Source organism: Oreochromis aureus, linkage group 22 (genome assembly GCF_013358895.1).
Source record: "Oreochromis aureus strain Israel breed Guangdong linkage group 22, ZZ_aureus, whole genome shotgun sequence".
In the NCBI taxonomy this organism is placed as follows: Eukaryota; Metazoa; Chordata; class Actinopteri; order Cichliformes; family Cichlidae; genus Oreochromis; species Oreochromis aureus.
Window position 1 is genome coordinate 19,671,878 of NC_052962.1, and position 20,328 is coordinate 19,692,205.

At 42.0% G+C, this 20,328-nt stretch overlaps 5 protein-coding genes across 7 annotated transcripts in view; 2 read left to right on the forward strand and 3 right to left on the reverse strand.

Moving 5' to 3' along the window:
* Window positions 1-79: 79 nt before the first annotated feature.
* On the reverse strand, window positions 80-3,127 carry LOC116328372 (tyrosyl-DNA phosphodiesterase 2-like). 2 transcript variants are annotated; one of them, XM_031750144.2, is made up of 8 exons: window positions 3,109-3,127; window positions 2,661-2,839; window positions 2,297-2,421; window positions 2,061-2,210; window positions 1,823-1,914; window positions 901-1,019; window positions 640-810; window positions 80-553 (listed from the first exon to the last, which is right to left on the reverse strand). In XM_031750144.2, exons 2-8 carry the CDS (start codon window positions 2,808-2,810, stop codon window positions 272-274), a joined length of 1,089 nt encoding a protein of 362 aa, XP_031606004.1. In that variant the 5' UTR covers window positions 2,811-2,839; window positions 3,109-3,127; the 3' UTR covers window positions 80-271. The 2 variants fall into 2 exon arrangements, with proteins under 2 accessions (XP_031606004.1, XP_031606005.1); XM_031750145.2 differs by lacking the exon at window positions 3,109-3,127 and having other exon boundaries at window positions 2,661-2,917.
* A 42-nt stretch (window positions 3,128-3,169) lies between these two features.
* On the forward strand, window positions 3,170-6,996 carry acot13 (acyl-CoA thioesterase 13). Its single transcript, XM_031750149.2, has 3 exons — window positions 3,170-3,348; window positions 3,480-3,664; window positions 5,639-6,996. The coding sequence occupies exons 1-3, from the start codon at window positions 3,265-3,267 to the stop codon at window positions 5,796-5,798; spliced, it is 429 nt and encodes a 142-aa protein (XP_031606009.1). The 5' UTR covers window positions 3,170-3,264; the 3' UTR covers window positions 5,799-6,996.
* c22h6orf62 (chromosome 22 C6orf62 homolog) lies at window positions 6,081-10,073 on the reverse strand. The gene is made up of 5 exons (XM_031750146.2): window positions 8,460-10,073; window positions 8,189-8,365; window positions 7,979-8,104; window positions 7,539-7,673; window positions 6,081-7,428 (listed from the first exon to the last, which is right to left on the reverse strand). The coding sequence occupies exons 1-5, from the start codon at window positions 8,586-8,588 to the stop codon at window positions 7,303-7,305; spliced, it is 693 nt and encodes a 230-aa protein (XP_031606006.1). The 5' UTR covers window positions 8,589-10,073; the 3' UTR covers window positions 6,081-7,302.
* A 143-nt stretch (window positions 10,074-10,216) lies between these two features.
* gmnn (geminin DNA replication inhibitor) lies at window positions 10,217-14,027 on the forward strand. Its single transcript, XM_039605252.1, has 7 exons — window positions 10,217-10,302; window positions 10,614-10,715; window positions 11,715-11,807; window positions 11,917-12,070; window positions 12,159-12,241; window positions 12,545-12,655; window positions 13,231-14,027. The coding sequence occupies exons 2-7, from the start codon at window positions 10,659-10,661 to the stop codon at window positions 13,417-13,419; spliced, it is 687 nt and encodes a 228-aa protein (XP_039461186.1). The 5' UTR covers window positions 10,217-10,302; window positions 10,614-10,658; the 3' UTR covers window positions 13,420-14,027.
* Window positions 14,028-14,833: 806 nt separating this feature from the next.
* Window positions 14,834-20,328, reverse strand: part of ripor2 (RHO family interacting cell polarization regulator 2) — a 62,221-nt gene continuing 56,726 nt past the window's right edge. For both annotated transcript variants that reach the window (XM_031750150.2, XM_039605821.1), the window contains 8 exons: window positions 20,155-20,317; window positions 19,895-20,027; window positions 19,482-19,643; window positions 18,974-19,147; window positions 18,464-18,666; window positions 18,296-18,379; window positions 18,103-18,193; window positions 14,834-17,223 (listed from right to left, as the gene is read on the reverse strand). In XM_031750150.2, coding sequence (XP_031606010.1) covers window positions 17,123-17,223; window positions 18,103-18,193; window positions 18,296-18,379; window positions 18,464-18,666; window positions 18,974-19,147; window positions 19,482-19,643; window positions 19,895-20,027; window positions 20,155-20,317 — 1,111 coding nt within the window. In that variant the 3' untranslated portion in view covers window positions 14,834-17,122. The remainder of the gene's footprint in view (window positions 17,224-18,102; window positions 18,194-18,295; window positions 18,380-18,463; window positions 18,667-18,973; window positions 19,148-19,481; window positions 19,644-19,894; window positions 20,028-20,154; window positions 20,318-20,328) is intronic.

The following is a 20,328-nucleotide window of genomic DNA, read 5'->3' on the forward strand; positions in this document are numbered from 1 at the left end:
AAGCTGAGGAGCTGTCAGACTTCTGTTAATGGACTTTTCATCCATCAATGTTCCAGTTCATATCAAAACAAAGACGTAATTTATTGGTGCTTTTCATATTTTAATTTGTCATTTTAACCACCTAAAACACTTAAGCAGACACACATTAGAGGATAAAACTGATTAAAATAAGGTGAGGAACATCTTCCTGCATAGCATTACTCTGATTTTAAGAGCAGCTGATCTAAAATAAAATGCTTAACTGTCATGTTTCTGGTTGTTTTGTGTAGTTCTATTCAGCTGAGAAGGTGCAGTAGATTCCCCAGTGATCACTAGTGTAGCGGCCACAGTCTAGCTTCTCCAGGCCCACCAAGGCCATGTGATCAGGGGCCAGACGAGGGACTCCATCCTTGGAAGCCGAGCGGAAGTAGATTCTGTCAAAGCGACAGCGACTGACATACGGAACAGTTTTGTTGTTGTTGGCTTTAGTATCCCACGTGTAGCGGCAGTGCTCCTGCTTGCCCAGTCGCTCCCACACATCACAGACAGTTGCAGGCAGGCCCACCTTGGTCACCTGAGACGGGTCCAGAGAAAAGAGTTACTGTGATTACTTGTTACAAGTTTACTGGCTGTATGCGAGTGGAAGGAGCAGTGTCTGACCTCCGCATCCCTCAGGTTTGTGTCTCCCCCAAACACAACGGTGACATCATCAGGTGCCTCTGACATCCTCTGCATCACCACATGCAGCTGTTTCATCCGCTCTGCAGCATGTCCCTTACAGCTCTCAAAGTGGGATGTCATCAGACACAGCTTCTGGCTGTTGACGATCACCTGATTTTTGGAAAGGAGAATGATCCTAAGTATCCCGTTCCGCAGAACTTATGCACACAAAGAATATATCAGAGATGATTTTGCACACACCTGAGCAACAAGCAGGTTCCTCATCATCTGAGTGGTGGGATAAGCTACTATCTCACTCTCCACAAATTTGACTCGTGACTTTTTCAGCAACATCCCTGTAAAGTAACCTTCCTCAGCACCTGGTCAACACAAGTCAAGAGGAAGATGGAGACTTTTAAGCTTTGGTTCCCCTTCACATCAAATCTTTCGTCAAGGCATCCTGATACACACAAGTATCAATATCATGTGCAAACTATATGTGTACACAGATACTTAACGGTTGTGGTTAGTTTACATATAGTCATTGTGTGTATCAATGTCATGGTAATTTGGGGGCTTTTAATGACTTCTTTGAACTGTCCTATTTCCAGTGTGCAATGATTGTAAAGCATACATCTTTAATGACTGAAAAACAAATTGAAAGTCTGAATTCATTTGAGATTTTCTCTAATCCACGCAGAGTCAAAAGTATACTTACAGACTCAAACATATACACTCTGACTTAAATGTTTTAATAAGTGGTGCTGAAGACTCTAAAATGTCTTAACTGTACGAGTCAATAAAAGCCCTAAAATTTCCATGAGACACTTCTTTTACTCCTACACTGCAACCTTCCATGCCATTCAAGTCAGTGTTGACCCAATGTGTAGTTACATTTCTCTGGAGGTCCACGTTAGGTTATGTAGAAGGTTACCTCGTAGGGTTAAAATGAGCTTCCTGTCACAGCTCCCGCAGAATTATAATCCCCATATTAGTACAACAGTCTGAATTTATAAAAGCAGTGAAAGAACAACACAGATGTCACTAATATCTACAAATGTCTCTAATGGCTCTCCTCATGCAACACTGAGTGAAACCAAAGCAGTTCAACTGCATTCAGCCATTAATGACCATTTTATCTTTCACACGAGTGCTTTGCCCAACTGTATCTAACATACTGTACCTTCAATCATCAGGTAGCTGACAGCCCGTTTCTTCAAGTACTGGACATAAGGGGGAATGAGCTCCTGCAGGAACACCACGTCAGGAGTGTATCTATGAAACAAAAAAACAACAAACAATGAAAGTAAAAACAATTACTTTACTTACATTAACTATCAAATATACAGAACTTTGAGCAAAATGTAAATTTTTCTCCAAATGATACCTAAAACTGTGCAACAAGTGTAGCACATGCTTACAAGACTAAATATGAACACAGGCCTCTGGCACGCTCTGCAATGTTGTCCGTATCAAGTCCGTCCACGTTCCAGGTGATCAGGGACAGTTTACCATCATCTTCTTCTGAAGGTTTCCGTGTGGTAGCAGGACTATCTGCAGTCAAATCTATGCTGCAAATGTTTCCACAGACAGTTTGGCTAAAATGCACAGAGTCATAAGTAAACTTCACCATACACAGAAAAGACAGCAGACTCACCAGTTTGCAGGAGGGGCATCTTCAACCTTCTGCCTCTTAGCTTTGGGGGTGGTGTCTTTCTCTGGAAGCTCCTCAACATCAAACACTCTCTCCATGTCTGCCTCAAAGAATGAGTTCAAGGCTCTCTGAAGGAAAAGAGACAGGAATGTGCTGCTTATCACAGGGCTAAAAAATAAAAAAATATCAGGCCTTGGCTGTATATACATCCGTCCAGCATCAGCATCAGCAGCAATGTAATGTTTTTAGCTACAGGCTCTCATTTAATCAGTAAAATAACCCGCAGCTGTGCTGAGTGCAATTAAAAACACCCATTTGGACTCCGGCTACAACACCAGAGTTACACACAGCTGGTGTAGCTATGTACCTCCATCTCCCAGTCATTCTCAGCCAGGTAGCACTGAGCCACGGCGCTGTCAGTTCCCGCTATGGCTGCAAACTCGTTACAGAGGTGGCTTCTTTTTTCCTCCAAGTTAGAAACTGACGGTGTGTCCGACTCCGAGGTAGAAGCCATCATTACTAGACACCAGTTTTACACAAAGACATCTGAAATAAAAAAAAATTAAAAACAAACATTAGCCCATCTTTTCTCTCTGCAAGCTCTCTATGGTGTACCCATGAAATACTTCCGGGTGAACTTGCTAAATAGTTTCTACTTTGGATAAATGTAAGCCTTAAATAAGACTTTTTAGGGTTGACATCCCATCCCATACGTTTCCATGCCATTAAAGTCTACTTTGTATTATCAAAAATATTTAATTAAAAAAAAAAAGACTTGGAAAAAAACCCTAATAAAATTAAAATTTTATACGCACGCGGTGCTGTGTTTACCTTCTTTACTGTGGCTAGCATGTTAAAGTTTCACCCGGACCGTTTTGAGGCACGCCACAGTTTCCGGCGGTGTAAGATAAACAGAAGTTTGACATTGGCCGCATAAAAAGGTGTTAAACACACACACCGTGCAGTTAACAATGGCTGCGCTTACTTTAAATTCCTTAAAACATGTAATGAGAGCTATGGTGGATAGCCCAGGCTTCGACAGGGTACTTAGCAAGGTAAATATGGACAGTTTGCGCCAATTAGTTTTTGATTTTAAGCCTTATTTCTGTGACTGTGAGCGCAGAGAAAAGCCGGATCGTGTCTGTATTGTTGCGCTGATCTAAAAACAGCTCTGTGTTTTCTTCAGGTGGACATTTTGTCTGCCAGCCCCGGTAAAGTGGTTTGTGAGATGCGAGTAGACGAAGAGCACACAAACCGGGGAGGGACGCTGCACGGCGGGCTGACAGCCACACTGGTTGATGTCGTCTCCACCATGGCTATCATGTACAGTGAGAGGGGGGCACCGGGGGTCAGCGTGGATATGAATATAACGTGAGTCCATAACTGTTGTCAGTCTTTCTAAGAACAGATTTTAAGCCTCAAAACTCTGGCATAAGGCAGATCTGCCTGTGAAAAGTAGGCAGGGTTCAAGGTTCAGGTGAAGTACGTAAAATGAACCTTCATAGGGTCCTTCAACACGGACCCAGCCACCAAGCAGACTTGTGCTCGTGTAGGGTTGTTTTCATGCATTTTTCTAACTTTAAGTTTTTTAATGTTTTGCAGTATGTGCTGCAGACATGGTTGTAGCATATTTTTTACTTTTACTCCGTCACCTTTTGTACATTATACTATTTCTGTTTTCCTCATAAATGGGTGAATGTGAACACTTAGTCCAAAATTACTTTACTATCTTTATTCCATTCATCTGTGCTTGGGATAGCCACCAGGTGGTGGAGTGACCAGGGACAGGTCAGGGTGAGATGGTTTTAGCATTTTCACACAAATACAACAGGCTCGTTCCTTTATGTTTAACACATTATCAAGTTTTTATTTCTCATCGCTGTGCACCTTCAAACAGCAAACCAATTTGAACCTAAATTAAAGGAACAATAACATATACAAGACAGTCCTACTGGTGTATCCATCAGCTGGGCTTATCGCACACAACAAGATGAAAAAGGAAAAAATATATTACCTGCGTATCATTTATAGCACTATACTCAGGAGGTTAAGGTGACATTCAGAACTGCATTTTTGCTTAATAAGCTGTGGTCACTGTATTTCAGCATCTAGCTAGAACTGCAGAAGAGGAGCAAGCATAAAGGGGGTGATGCTTTTTTAAGTGGCAGGTCAATTTCAAATGCACTGTTTATAAAGGCTTAATAAATATCAGAAAACGCAAAAACAGTTTGTAGTTTATCACACACTATGTCCCATATATATTCTATATTATATTCTTTACTCCATGCTGGCACTACACCTGAACTGAAGAGTCCCATACCTGCTGAATCCCATTTTAATCCTTGACTTCACTCATTTTCCTGCAATAGAGAAGGCAGCAATAACAGATGCTTTTTTTTCTGTTTTTCTCTGCTTGTCTTCTAAATAAATAACTGCTGTTAAAACTGAGAGTAGTCATTAGAATTTAAGTTGAGATCAAGTTCGTATTTAACTATTCGTAAGTTATTTAACTATATTCATAATGAGGTTCAGGCAGCATTGTACAAAAAAAGCTGGTGGATATGTCCTTCAAAGAACTACTTATTATATTGTTTATGTTTATATTTGAGTACAGCTCAGAAGCCCTCTCACTTTTACTTGAGTAAAGAAGGTTAATACTTCAACTTTTACCACAGTATTTTTAAACGCAAGTATCTGTACTGCTAGTTGATGAATGTGTGTACATGTTCCACCTCTGAGGGATACTGGATATACTGATATATAGCAGATTCATAGATGTAGTGAGGGAGGGCATGCAGAGGGTTGGTGTGATGCTAGGGATAGGATGAGATGGAGAAAGATGGCGACTCCTGAAGGGAGCAGCCAGAATAGGAAGAGGTTTGCACTCAGAAATGAGGATATTTAATACCACCTAAACTGTAGTGTCCGGCTTCTCTTAGCCCTGTGAGGTCAAACTCATGAAGAGTGATGAGTCATGACCCCACATTTTAGAGAAAAGTACTTTAAAAATATATACATAGTTTTTTTTCCCCTTGTTGATTAGAATTTTTATTTGCTTCGCTTTACAGAATCGCCCAGTAAGAAAAAGGTCCCTGGCTTGATCCCAGGAGACAAATCCCTTTGGGGTTTCATCAGATGTGTTAATGCAGGGAGCAGCTGAAAGTAGCTTTATTCACTTATTGCCAAGACTAAAGAATAAATGTTGAAAGTCAGAAATCACATACTCAGCTTAGCGCACTGAGGGTTAAATTACACCTCACAGGATTAATCTTAACCCCCTGCAGGCTTTCCTAATCTGTCTGATAATTTCCCCGATAAACTACAAAAGCTGTAACTGTCTCATAGGTACATGAACGCTGCTAAGATGGGAGAAGATGTTCTCATCACCGCTCAGGTTCTGAAACAGGGACGGAGTCTGGCGTTTGCCACAGTGGACCTCACCAACAAGGTTACAGGGAAGATCATCGCACAAGGAAGACACACCAAACACCTTGGCAGCAGCTGAAGCTTCTCACTCTGTATCTGTCTGTAGTGTCAAAGCAAGAGTGAAGATGTAAACAGCTTCTCTCTGTCTGTAAATAAGTTTGTAATAACAGGAATCAGTACTTCAGTGGTGGGTGTCACAAAGCTTGTGCTGGTGGTTACTTGATGTTTATTTCCTGCTGTTAAATATTTGCCATTAACTGTTAAATTGACATCAGTGGTTATTGTATGATCAGAGCCCCTCGTGATTGAAAGACTGTATCAATGATTCGTGCGCATGCAATAAAAGCAAATGGACAAAGAGTGATGCTTTCAGAATTTGCACTGTATTGGGATATGCTCAGCAGTATTGATTTGAGAACCAACAGAGAAAAAACTCCAGAAGTTACACGCCTTACATCCTTTTAAAGTGAACACACTGAATCAACAAGAAGCAAAATTATATGTGCGTAATATTCTTTGACAAGCAAGCCTGCAAAACCCAATTTAATTTGATGAGCATGGTGGCAAATTATCTCACTTTTAGTAGGTCAAATAAAAATAAAAGAATTAGCTTTCAGCAACTTTTGTTAGGTATGTTAAACAATAAATGTCGCCATTTCAGTTACTCACCAAACCACATCCCCAATAAAACAAACATAAAAACATCAGATTTCAGTAGCTCAAATGAATAGTGCTTGAACAGTGAACATGACCCTCAACATCTAACCAACTTTGTGTGTAAAACACCTTTCAAGTCACTCAAGGTTTTAGCGAAGGCTTGCCTAGCATGTTTCAGAGGAAAGCAAATGACACCAAACCATCTTTGAAAGTCCAGCAAAATAACTAAGGCGGTTCATAAGAAGCGATACCTACACCATATGATTTGACAGATACTGTTCATCTCGTTATCTCTTTGCTTACACGGGTGTTTAAACACCTCTCCACACCTGTCCTCGGTCACAAGACTGCGTAAAGATGTTCTAGACACCTGTGTGACATTACAAGCTTTAACAATCATTTCTTATGACAACAAGGATATAAAACGCGTCCATGTGAGAACCACCATGATGACCTGTGTATTGTTTGTTCCTGTTCTGATGCAACATAAAGAGTTCCTTCAATGACCGGTGCTGTTGACAGTGCAGCTCCAAGAGAACAACCAACCACTCAAAATCAATGTTCGTGCAGGTTCAAATGAACAAAAATAGGTGAGTGAGAAGCAGGGAATGAGGAGGAAGTGGGAAAAAAAAGGTGAGGGATAAATCCAAAAATGGTAGGGAGAAGAGGGGTGGGGGCACACTGGGAGCATGAGGCAGAAAAAAAAAAAAAATGAAGGATGGGAACTCAATCAGCTTCAGGTCAGGGAAGGTAGAACAAGTAGAAACAAAAAAGGAGATCCAAGCATAAGTTCACATCTTAAAGGGAAAAAAGGATGGAGATGAGTACATCAATTTGCTTCTGAAGGCTTAGGCAAGAGGAAGGGAGAAAGGCTTTTTTTTTTCTTTTTCATTCCCCCTCTGTGTGGCTGGGTGGAGCAAGAAGCCTTAATCAGGCATGTAAGGGCGGAGGTGATCCTCGATGTCTCCCACACCCCAGCAGGTCAGCTGGTCCTGGGGCAAGTACAGGCAGAGGCTGCACAACTTGAAAACTGTGGCCTTGGTTTTAGGAGTCTGAAAGAATGTGGACAACATTTGTGATAAAGTCTGTTAACAAGACCATTTCAGGGTTTTTCCTCCTCTTTTCAGGAAAGTTACATTTTATTTTCAGTGATGCGACGTACCTGTAAGTGCTGTCTATCCATGAAGAGAAATACAGACTGAGTTGGGTTGTTCATGACCATTCCAGCCTTGTCTTTTCGACCCAAAGCATGCAAGCACTGCTTCTCGTAGTCTCCATGATGAAATTCAAACTTGGCCTGTAAATGAGACAGACTTAAGAACTAAGGACAAAGTTTTGTTATGTAAAGTCTCAGTTTCCCAGACACAGATTAAGTCTAGTCTCAGGCTACAAACTCGCAGTGTTTTGTGTTAGTTGAGGACTGAACTTCATACATGTCTGGGAAACTGGCTGCCAAATTGAATTTGCTGATAACATGCTTTTTGTTTTACTATTTAAAATGGCTACACTGTGCAGGTGATTTAAAAAAAAAAATAGTATACACAAAGATGATATTTATAACTTTCTATAGTTCTGACCAAACCTAAGGTGCTAAGGACTGACCTGAACAGGCCTAAAGGGTTCATCATCGGCCCCCTTCCATCTGGAGAACAGCAGACAGACGATCTTCTCGATATCGTTGCGTGGCCATAGGATAAAATCCATTTCCTGAGTGCAGCCTATCACATCCTGTAAAAACACAAAGACAGCTAACATGACACAAAATGTTTACTTTTCCATACACTCCCCCTTTCAAATGGTGTTGTGCCTCACCCTTCGCATTGACTGGTATCGGGGCGCGTGTAGTTGCACAACGTCTTTTTGCAGGAGCTCTATTGAACTCTCGAGAGAGTAGCTGGAATCGCGCACACCTCGTAGGATATTTTCTTCATAGTTGTTGGTCATCACTGGCACAACTTCGGCTACCTCAAAAAGTGCTGACTTCTTCTTCTGTAATGAAAAAAAAGGGAGGGGGGATATTTTAAGGCATTGCTTGGTTGTACAATGAGGAACAAACATGAGTGGATCTGTAGTGCTGACAAACCTTTTCTTTGAAAACGAAGGCTATATAAATCTTGAAGTCAAACTGATCAGCCAAAGATTCCCTTTTCTTCCGAAGTTGAGCTCGAAGTCGATTTCGTGTTTGATTTCTGCGTGAAGTTGGGTCCCCCATGGTTGGATTTCGATGGTAGTGTCTTCTCCTCTTCTGCAGTATATTTTGGCTACACTCTCTACTTTCTGTTTGATAAAGGATGGAGCTGGCTACCCTTTGCAGAAACAACGCATCAAAACTCTAGGCTAGATCCTCAGTATACCAACTACGAACTTAAAAGGTCATATAAATCTGAAACAAAACTAAGTCATTTCGATTGTTTTGTTAAAAAAAAAGAAAAAAGGGCAGTGTTGAGGAGGGGGGGAATGGTCGACAAGCTAAGACTACATCTCCTTTACGCTTGATCAGAAATCCATGTTTTAAGACATGACTTTCAAGGACCGTGAGCTTCGTTTTTCAACCTGCCATAGAGGGATTACAACAGCGATTTAAATTAAAACAGCAACTCAAATGACTCAACTTTTCCCTCCTATAGATGGTACTGAAATCAGCAGAAAGCGCTGCTGCAAAAACCCATATCGCTAGTTTTCTGCAATTGAGATTGTGGACTACAGCAAGCAGACAAATATTCTATCGTTTGGGTCATTTCAAAGTCCCTCATCCATGGCTGTCTTTTTGCTTCCGTGCAGACGCTGTTATGTGCGTGTTATAGACGGACTGGGGATACAGACGAAGATGGCAGGTTAACACAGATGCCAGGAGATATTGGCACCGGGTAACATCGAAGACTACTGCGAAAGTAACTTGACATTTCCGTGACTTTTACTGCCACTCATTTGGCCCAGAGCCCGTGTTGTTGCTGCCACTGCCGATAGTCATGATGTGGGCGTATTTTTAGCACACTAGCTAAGGTGAGCTAGCAGGCTAATCTAGGCATTCACTTCCGACACTAACTAGTAGTGAGCCAGCGATATAGCTACATCTTATCATCTGACTGATTGGCTTAATTGAGGCCTATGTGTGATCACCTAGCTTAGCGTACAGTCATCTTTCCACGCGTTTACATTTCCCCCACCTCCTCGGCTCAATGTGACTGCCAGTGCTGTTTGAGTCTAAGAGACCTGCGAGCTTCACTCACTAACCGTTTACACCATTTTCGCTAAGTATAATGTGCTTCAGTCGTGCCTTGTTAACTACTTCATCGACAAAAAAACAGAATCAGCCCAGGGGGAATCAATTATAGCCAATCAACGACAAATGTTGAACGGCGAAATAATTGTTAGCTAAGCAAAAAAAATCAACCCCCCGCTTTCCACGTCTGAAGTTTCGAGGTGTTTGCTGCGCTTGTTTTCTTTCTCTCCTTTTCTTCAGTCGTCACAACCTCCGGCTCGCCCTGCCGCATGCCATGTCAAGATAAATCGACAATCCAGCTCAAGTCCTCCGTTCTTTCAGTCGACATGTGGAGTTTTCTGTCTCCCGGCGGGCCCATATTTAACGACGTGTCGTCCAACGTTTTTTCCGTTTGGTTTCTTTGTTTGCGTGGTTTTTTAGGTAGCTAATAATGGCACATACAAGCTAGACGGTCTACAGCCTCCCCCAAAATGGCTGCACAGTCAACTACAAAGATATGACGTGCGTTGACACGTGACCGCACGAGGGGGAAAAAAACAACGGTGCAAAAAAAATAATTCTTTGTGAGCATGCGCCTCACTGGCCACTTGCTCACGTGACGGAGTGGGCGTATTTAAGCCTCTGGCGCGGGAGTATCGGAGAAGAGTCGAACGAACGGGAAACTGAGGTTAAGAAAAAAAAAAAAAAAAAGCAAGCAGATAGGGTAAGTTCTGTTAATGTTTTTATATTAAATGTTTTTAGTTTTTTTTTTATCTACAGTTATCACCCTAAGTATCTTTCATGTCGGCTAATTTGCCTTCTTTAAACGTGGCTGATTGTTTTTCCTTAAGCTCCAGCTGACTCGAGGCCTTCTTACTTTGGCTTGTTCTAAACGTGGTGAAACTTAGACCTTTACTCCTTTCCTTATAGAATAGAGTTTCTAAGTGGGTAGAATCACTAGTTAATGGTAAGCTAGACAGCTAGAGGTTTAATTAGTTTTAAAAAAAAAAAAAGTTTTTGCTAATTAAAAATCAGGCGTTCTTTGTGTACTACTTGTCCTGGCTCAGGTTTCGAGAAAAAATGAACGTCAGTGGAAAAGTAAAGCAGAGCCACCAGAAGTCCAATGAGAACATGAAGGTAAGTACCAAGGCTTTTAAGTTATTTCGTCATTTTGACTTTCAAGTGTAGTCATTGGTGGTAATCATTTCACTAATAGTGCTCAAATGTCTCATATACTACATTTCTTGGGTGAATGGTATAATTTTAGAGAGCATTAAATTCTTATTCTTTTTGGGTGAGGGTCAATATTTTATTTATATATTTTTTTTAAACTCCCAAACCAAAAACCTCCATGTAAATATAGAAGGCCAGGATTGCCCCTTCCCTTTGTTGTCTTTATTCCCTTATGTACATAAGGAGCTACAGCTGGATTATACATGTGTAATCCAGCTGCAGCAGTCTCTGGACATGTAGTCTCAACAGAACAAAGCCATCTGCTGTAAATGGTTTGAAGGTCAGTCCTAAAGGACACTTCAGGGTTGGGTTGTGTGGAAAGGCACTTAAATGTAGTATTTCCTGTAAAGTGGCATTTAAATGCATCATATTGCTGAGCAGTTCGGTGTGTTATTGCTTACACTTAAACAAAATTACATTTGTTTTCGTTTCTACTTTGCTGTTCCTTAAGGAAAAGGCCCACTCACAACTTAATCACCCATTATACAAAACACCCTAGCAGTCTTGTGAAGCTGTGGCCAAACATTAACAAATTATGCTTTCTGGCTGCTCTGTAATGATCGTTGAAGAGAGACTTTCCCACGGCTGTTAAGAATTTGTGCCCTACCCGCGCTTTGCACACCTGTAGGTCTGTTGCACATGGCACTGCTGTTATGGCACCTCACTTATGCCCTTTCTCCTGGTGACAGTGTAACTAAAGTAAAGCTTGTGAAGTGATGCTAATCCTTGCTGAATAGAAGCTTTGAGAATGAGAACATGGGTCCTGCTACTTTCCCATGTGACTCAATCTTTAGTTTCTAAAGGCTAATCAGGGGGAGGGGGGAGTCTCACCTTCTGTTTTGTTAGCATGTTGTGATCTAATCAGATATACAGTAACGGTTACTTGTGTTGGATGCCTTTCAGAGCCTTTTCACACCTTCTCAAAAGACTATGGGACCTGCCAGGCAAACCCTGCAAGTTCGTCAGGTTAACTCTGACCTGGGGAGGTCAACTCAGGTTTGTAGTAACTGTCCAAATTGGCTTGCATGAGATAAGACTTGTAGATGTTGAATCACTCATGAAAATTGCATCTTTCAAGCCTAAATTTTGGAAACTTTGTCTTTAGGCAGGAAAGGTTGGTCCAAAGCGGAAGAATTGGACAGCTGAGCAAATCAGAGGTTCAAAGAGAGTCAAGATGGAAGTAAAATCCACTCAAACAGAAGCAGCTGATGGGTTAATAGATGGCATGTCCAATGAAGCATATGAGCTCATGGTCAAAGGTAGAGAAGGCAGCACATGGTTTGTTAGATGGTCACAAATTTTAACTTTATCTCAAACTCTGATGTAAACCCTCTGCTGCTGTTGTAGAAACTCCACCTTCCACCTACTGGAAAGAGGTAGCAGAGGAGCGACGGAAAGCACTGTACAATGTTCTACAGGAGAATGAGAAGGTGAGTTAATCACTGAGAGTCTGATAATGTTTAGCTGCAAACTGAGCTGTTCCCACGCTCGCCCCTTTGGCTACTGACCAGCTGGCACTTGAGTAACTCTGAAGCTCACTGAATTCTCCTCTATATGAAAGGTGCTAATGCTGGCATTTTTCTGCATTCATGTACACTGCTTCACTATTCCTGTAACTCCTAAATTGTTTGGCTAAATTTCCTGTACAGTGTATTAACGTGAAGCACTTTTCTGGTTTAGACCTCCCATGTGTAGGAGGCTGTCTTAACTTAGTGTTTGCTTTTTTGTTTCAGCTCCACAAAAGCATTGAGGCCAGAGATGAGCAGATAACGAAGCTTCAGAGTGAAAATGAAGAGCTGCAGGAGCTCGCTCAACATGTCCAGTACATGGCTGACATGATTGAGGTAGGTATTAAAATTTGACTGCATGCTGAGTTGTGGCCAAAAACTATTTTTTTTTTTTACAATGCTGTTAATGTTATCAGCTGTGTACCAACATTACTGTGGACAGTTTTGAGAACGTGAAACTGGAGGGATGCACCAGTAAGCTTAAAATGTATCACTAAACAAACTTTAAACAGATTGCAGGTCAGTTTATTGGTGCAGCCTCAACAGATCCAGTGTTTTCTTTGGTCCACTGGGGGAAAATAAACTGCCCATCCTGTCTAGAGACAAATGCTTTGCTTAATTAAATCTTAACATATGTCTGATCAAGTTTAACAAATGTGGCTACTTGCTGCAGCATTGCATTCACAATTTTGGACTCATTCTGTTTAATCAGTGGGCACAAAGTAGTCGCTTGGTGGTGAAAATTTCAGCCTCTTAAGCTAAACCCAAATTCCCTGAGCAGAGTACTTAACCAGGTGAAGAGTTGGATGGATAAACTTGACAGGACTGCAGATGGGTCTGTTGGTAAATTAAACATGGTGTATGTTTTGTGTGGTTTTGTTTTTTTTTTTGTTTTTTTGTTTTTTTTAAAGAGACTGACTGGGAAATCTCCTGACAATCTGGATGAGGTCAGAGGAATTGCCCTTGATGAAGATGATGCTGAAGATGAAGACTACAATGACGACTTGGCAGATCACCATGAAAACGATCCAGACTACAGTCACGGCTCTGCAGAAGAGCTATCAGATGAAGAACCAGGACCCTCAGGACTCCAGAACTAATGCTGCATGACTTTGACATTTTGACCTGAGTAAGCTTTGACTGCAACAAGTACTTCGTTTGAAGGAGATGAGCTTTAAAGAGGTGTCTGTACTCTAAATTCAGCCTGCAATTTTTTTTAATGTAATATTTTTTATTTTTTATTTTTTTTTTTTTCATCATTGCTTGCTCAAGTTTTTAAGGGTCTTAGGAAACTAAGCCAGTGAAGGTTTCCTTTAACAGATGACCCCTTGATGTGTCATAGGAAGACAAGTACAGATGTGAACTAAGCTGCTGGCACCTGAAAGACTTCAGCCTCACCTTTACTTCTGTAAAGGTGAGGCATGTCAGGGTGTCCACAACAATTAGTCTAAAAGAAGTTTACCTTTGGCAGGTGTAACTAAAATGCTTGTTCAACGTGCTTCTTTTGGCACTTGATTTGTCTTGCGGCTCCTGTTGAGCTGACAGTGTTTACAAATTTTACTTGAACACCTGTTTTTCCCTGTTGTGATAAGTTAAATGTTCACTGTTGGTCAGTTATTTACTGCCAGATGTGGCAAAGGGCATGGCCCTGAAATACTGCCTCACTGTAAAATTGTGAAATTGGTGTAAATAAACTCTATATTTTAAATCTTGACTTTTTTTTTTTTTTTTTTTTTTTTTTTTTTGTCCTCTCCTACTGATGTAATTTGTTTTGTCAGTCTAAAGGTATTATTCACTTGCAGAGTAGAACACTCAAATGTGCTTCTAATTTGGCAAGAGCATTTGTGCAACCTTTATGCTGCAGTGTTTGCAGTATACACTAAGCTTGTTTGAGGATAAGCTTAGACCAGGGGGTTTCAAACATATGCCCAGGGGTCAGACTTGGCTTTGCCAAAGACTCCAATCGGTCCACTGGGTGGTGTTGGGATAAATCTTGAAGTTTTCTATATTTTGATAAGCGTCGCAGCTTTTCTCACTGATGAAGACCTCCCCAATAGCCTTTCATACTACAGGAAAGTGACACACAAATGACCTTAACTAGAGATGTCTTTGTTACCGTGCTATGGAAGGAAAAACTGACTTAAACTGGTGGTCTGGCCCATTTAGGATCAGAGTGCACTGTATGTGCTTCACAATGTAAAATGAGTTTGACATCGCTGGCTTAGGCTCTGTCACATCTTAACAGTATAAAATGGTCAAATCTACACTCGACTAAAACCTGAGACTTAAGCGTGTGTGTGCCCCCACTCTTCCATATAAAATCTAGCTCCTGTGTCATTGTAACAGTCAGATCAATTATGTATGGATTTGCATATACACTCAGCAGTAGGATTTAAATAGAATTTGTTTTTTAAGACTCAGTTGAGAGAGGCTCCAGCCCCCTCATGACCCTGCCGAGGATAAGCAGAAGAGAATGGATGGACTCTGTGTGGGGAAAGAAAAATCCAGTTTTTAATTATGCAAAAATAAACTTTATTGCAACTTCTTGATGAGCAGAGGAACCACGACAGAGAAGAGCAGTGTGCAACCACATGAATCAGTACTGAAGCTATTGACCACGAAGATGGGTGAAGTTCAGTTTCAGCAGTTATTAAAACCTAAATGTGCACATTTTGCCACCTTGTATTATATACGGTGCTAAGGAACTGAACAGTCCACCAATTAACTTGTTAAACAGGTCAACAGCGAGTTTGTGAAGAGAGAAAATTAGACACAGAGTGAGTTACTGGACCAAGATACTGTAATGCTGTTCACATCTCGAAAAGGAATTTAAATTTGGACCACGTTTTGCAAAAGGCTGCATGAAAGTAAAAAAGAAACAACTTTTAGTATCAACTTCACGCATTTACAGATTATATTACAAAAAGAATACCTTTCATAAAAATACTAACCACTTGCTTTTTAATATGGCTTTTGGATTGTGCAGTTACAACCAGATGTAACGAGATCCTCATATTACGGGTTCGCCTTTTTTCTTTTTGTGCTTCCAAAGATAAGTCTGAGGGTTCTGGTCCAAATGTACACGCTGTATTGAAAATACATTCTCCTGGATGAGCTCTTATTAAAAGACCATTTCAAAATCCCAAGATTTTTCCTTTGGTTATAGTAAATCTACTTAATAAAGTAACATCTCTATCATATAAATGCCCCGTTAGTTTGGGGACCTTTTAGGGAAAACAAAATCTATAATTACTATTAGCACATCTTAATATTCTCCAAAATAACAATCTAATATAATTAAGTTGAAAATAAACTCCCAATTATAATCAAGCACGAGTCGTATGGTAAAAACACAGAGGCCTTCTTAAACAAAAGACAATAATTCAAATACCAGACCTGAAAGTAGAGCATAAATATACAATCATTTACATAACAATGTGGTCTGCTCTAATACAAAATAACATGACAGAATATTAGAATAACAAGGCGTAAATAATAAATATATGACGTGTGAGTTTTGTCACTGTGCAGCAGCACCAGACTCAGTAGTACAGTTACAATGAGAAAAGCTGGAGATAGACGCCTCCCCTGGGTCAGTGTTCCCATTAAACCGTTCGCATGGAGCAGACCCAAAGTGTGGCAGAAAAGGCCAAAAGCTTAATGTCTTATCCTGCTATCAGCTCGCGTGCTGCCTCAACTGATCCTCTCTGCACAACTGCTGAGAAAGTGCATTCTCATGAGGTCCTCTGCCTAGTTTATTGCCCTCGACTGGCTCCTGACCTTGTAGGAAAAACAAACAAAACATACATTTACAAAAAGAGTATTTGTGTAATGTGCCAGCTCAGCCACAACGAGGCTCAAAAGGTCAAAAGCTGACGATATCAAATGGGCTTCACGTGTCAGCCAGGTGCAAAGAAAAAAGGAAAAAAAACAAAAAAATCACATATGTACAGAAAAAATTGCACTTGTTAAACTGCAAGTAGGAGAAATCTCAGACGCAAACTGCTGCGTGAGTGAACGCTGGGCACTGTGCTAAACCCCCCGTCTCCCCTGGACCGCTGTGACCTCATCTTATTAATGTTCCTCCCTGCCAAAAAACACACAGGTCTTTCAACCACACGAGAATCCCTGAAAATTACGTCTTGAACACAACCACGTGTATCACGTGTAAACTAAGCCATATTTACACGCCTTACAACAGTGCAGGTCTTCCGAAAGCGTCAGAAAGCACTTCTAATCTAGGTGAACGCGTGTTAACAGTGATTATACAAAGATCATAGTATATTGCGTGGTACAATAAATCTGTAAAAATCGAGATTATTCAGTGAGTGCGTGAGACGGGTGTTGAGAAGCCTTTTTGACAAGAGGGTGAAGACCCGGTGCTTGATTTCCACAGTCTTTGGAGCAGCTCTCAGCCGCTTTGTGTCCAGTCCAAATTTGTGCTTTCCAATTCAACTTAACGTGACCGGTGTGTGCCTGGCTCAGACAGCAGCGTGGAGAGGAGTAGGAGTCGGAAATCGGAGGCGATGGAGGAACGAGGAGTGTAAGCGTGCGTCAGGAGGGGTCTAGGTTATGTGTCCTTGTGGTTAAGACAACTTGTTTGGTGTTACTTCCTTTCAGGAGGCAGTGAGTAACAGTGATCAACTGCAGTTTAAGTGAAAACGTTTGTTGTTGCTAGAAAGCAGATCGATGAACAGATCAGTCGTTAACAGCCCTGTGAGGTGTGCTGTGTGGGTTGAGCTAAGGAGGCAAGTGTTGTCCTCGGAGGTCCGGGTGCAGTCCGTTTCTCTTTTCAGCGATGGCTCAGAAGGCAGTGGTGACGGCGTTTCCTCGCCGTGTGCCCAGACGGATCATCTCCCCCGGCACAGTGTCCAGCTGCTCGTACGCCAGGCGCCCCTCCTCACCTGCAAGCAGCAAAAAGAGATTATTAGAAATAATGTGTCCACAGTCACCTTTCATGTAACTACTGAAGGGGAGAATAGGAAAAAGCTACAATTTACTGATGGTACATAAACACCTCATGTGCAGTTAGGTAAAAAGTGAATGTTTTGTACAGAGGACAGCTTTACAGATACATTCACCAATTGTGTGTGGGACTGTCGCAGATTTTGGGATTGTCTAACTTTCACACAACGTTCACTGAAATGTCATCAAACTCGGGACTGAACTTACTGGTGTCTCCAGCAAGATGCCTGCATATTTTGATGGGAATCGGGTAAAACTGGTTGAGACTGGTTAAGAATGAAAATTTGGATGAAGGCCAGAAGGACCAACAGAATCTTCTAAAAATATTAGTGAGAATAAATCACTTGGCAAATGAAAGGTCGCTGGTTTGAATTTGCGTCAGGAAGGGCTTTGCCAAACCAAACATGCAGCGTTGCCTGCTGAGGCGATCTCTTGTGGTGAAGGAGCAGCTAAAAGTAGCTTCTGTCAGCAATGACCTCCTACTTCTCAGATAGCAGTATTCGTACCCCCACAATCAAAATTATGGCAGAAAGAAGGCAACGGAAGGACGTAACAAATTGGCAAAAGAAAATATAAGAATCTGCATGTTGAGTTAAAACCCTCAGCGTTTGAGAAAAGTTGCCTTCACTGTAAGATTTTAAAGCGTCTGCACAGAAAGCGTTAAAGCTCAAACGTCTGCCCCAGAAAACAAGCAAGAGAAAACATGTTTTTCTTGGAATTTACAGTCAACGCTGCAATTAAACGCATCTTAACAACACTATAATGTGTAGATGACCTCGTGGCAGTTGTGTATAAAATGCAGTGGATTTGTTACGCACCGAACGTGAGCAGGGTTTCTATGGCCACGTGACGCAGCTCTTCATCGGCTGAATCGCACAGCGCTACCACCGCTCTGATGCTCTCGACTGCCTGCGCACACACAAACAAGATAAAAATGTAAAAATCCAAATGACATGTTTCTCTTTATTGCATAAAACTGCTGTTTGCACAGTTTAGTAAACAACTGCTGACCTCCAGACAGCTGAGAGCTGAGCAGGCTGCCCTCTGACTCTGTACTCCAGCCTCCGACAGTGCCTGGGTGTAGCACTCCACTGCCTGCAGACACACAAACAACCATTAAAAATGTGGCTCAAAAGGCAGAAATGGTGCGCCTACCGTTTTCTCTTGAGCATTACTCACCCTGGTCCTGAAGTGCTTGTTTGACGCTCCAGAAGAGAGGTAGTCGGCGGCTGCCTTGTTGACCTGAGGGTCCTCTGCAGTGAGGAGGGATGCCAGGGCCCTTAGGGTTCTGCTTCCAGGCCAGAGAGATGACAAAGGTACCTCCTCCAGTTCTGCGAGACAGCGAGAATAGTCTCCGCTGCACAGGACCTCTGCAAACACCTCTGAGGAGGAAGCCAACGCAGACACACGCAGATTAAACCAAGGATAGGACCAGCTGCAGAGAACTGTAACACTCACAGGCCTCATCTAACCTATAGCACATTTAAACAACAGAAGCTGACCTACAGCATCAAAATGTTAGCTCTAATATTTGGATTAACTTGGAGAAATCTTGGACTTTTGGATTCTTCCGTAGAAAAAAATATCCTCATTTTGTGATTTAGTTTAAGAAAATAAGTCGGTTATAGAGGACGCAGCCAACAACAGAGGAATTAGTGTCACAATGTAAGCGTCACAGCTTTTGCGCACCCTCTCTGGCCAGGTGCAGCAGGTGCGTCTCCATGTCCTGGACTTCATGTTGTAAGATGTAGCTGTAGAACTGAAACACAGTCAGGACGTCCTGAGAGAGCGCAGCAGCCGGAGGACTCTGTGCCGCCATCAGGTCGCTCCTGTCCACCATCTCACCCACTACCATGCTAATCACTGGAGAGAAGAGAAGAAAGAGATCAGTGCATCGTTCCAAGATAACACTTCACATTATTTAGTTTCAGCTATACATAAAAACAAAAAACAAATCACAATCCTGTGTTCACACAGCCTGCAGTCACAGTTTACTTCATAAACCAGTTTGTTTCTATCCATTTTCATCAGCTACATTATATTCTCGGTTAAATGCAGACGTCTAGTTTCCCCCTCAGGAGCACATTAAAACCTGTTTACACCCTGAATACGTGAGTCAGTTGAAGCCCTGACTGAAGATGAAATTTTAAGTATAACCCGTGGTTTGTTTGCAGAAACAAAGAGGGGACGAGCGAACCTGTATCGGCGCCGTGTGGGCGGTTCTCCTGCAGCACCGCCGTGTAGCGCTGATTCATGTGTTTGAACACTCTGTCCAGCGTGGTGTGGAAAAGTCCCTCAGAGCCGCTGCACTCTGACCACAGAGTCATCAGCTGGGGGCGCTCCACGAGGCCCGGGAGGACTGAGGAAAACGGGGCAGAGCACGAGGTCAGACCACAAACCCTCAAACCTCCTTCATGCACTGTAACGATTTGTTTTGGCTGCTTTAAAGTATAGCACATATGTTGTTCTTTGGGATAAGTTTCCAGATTATGCAAAAACTACAGAGCCAACATTGGAGGGGTGAAGCATGGGAAAAGAAAGGAAAAAAACAAGTAAAGCAGGACAGCAGCCTTGTTGGAGGAAATCTGGTCTACGTGTTTAGATACACACCATCAGCAGCAGATGTTATTGCTCCCAGTTTGTCCACGCTGATCTCTGCTAACTCCTCTAGCAGCTGGGTCTGTCCTGACAATTTGAGGAGGACACTGCGACGCTGCCAGACGCTGACCCCACTGGTCAACATCTGCCATGTTACCAAGAAAAAATGAAAACCTGTCAGATGCTATGAATACATTTCCAGAAGGTAGCTGGTGTTTTACTTAAGCAGGATGAATGGTAATTATGATATCAGCTATCAGAAGGAGCTCTACCTGTATGAGGTGATTACAGTACTGAAGGTGGATGACAATAGCCACGTCCAGATTCTCATTTCCAGTGGTAAGTGGGAGGGGGCTTCCTGCCACGCTGTTGCCCACCCCGGTGTCCTCTGTCAGGGCTTCACTCAGGTGTCCTCTGGCTTCTGGATGCTGAGCCCTGAGCAGCAA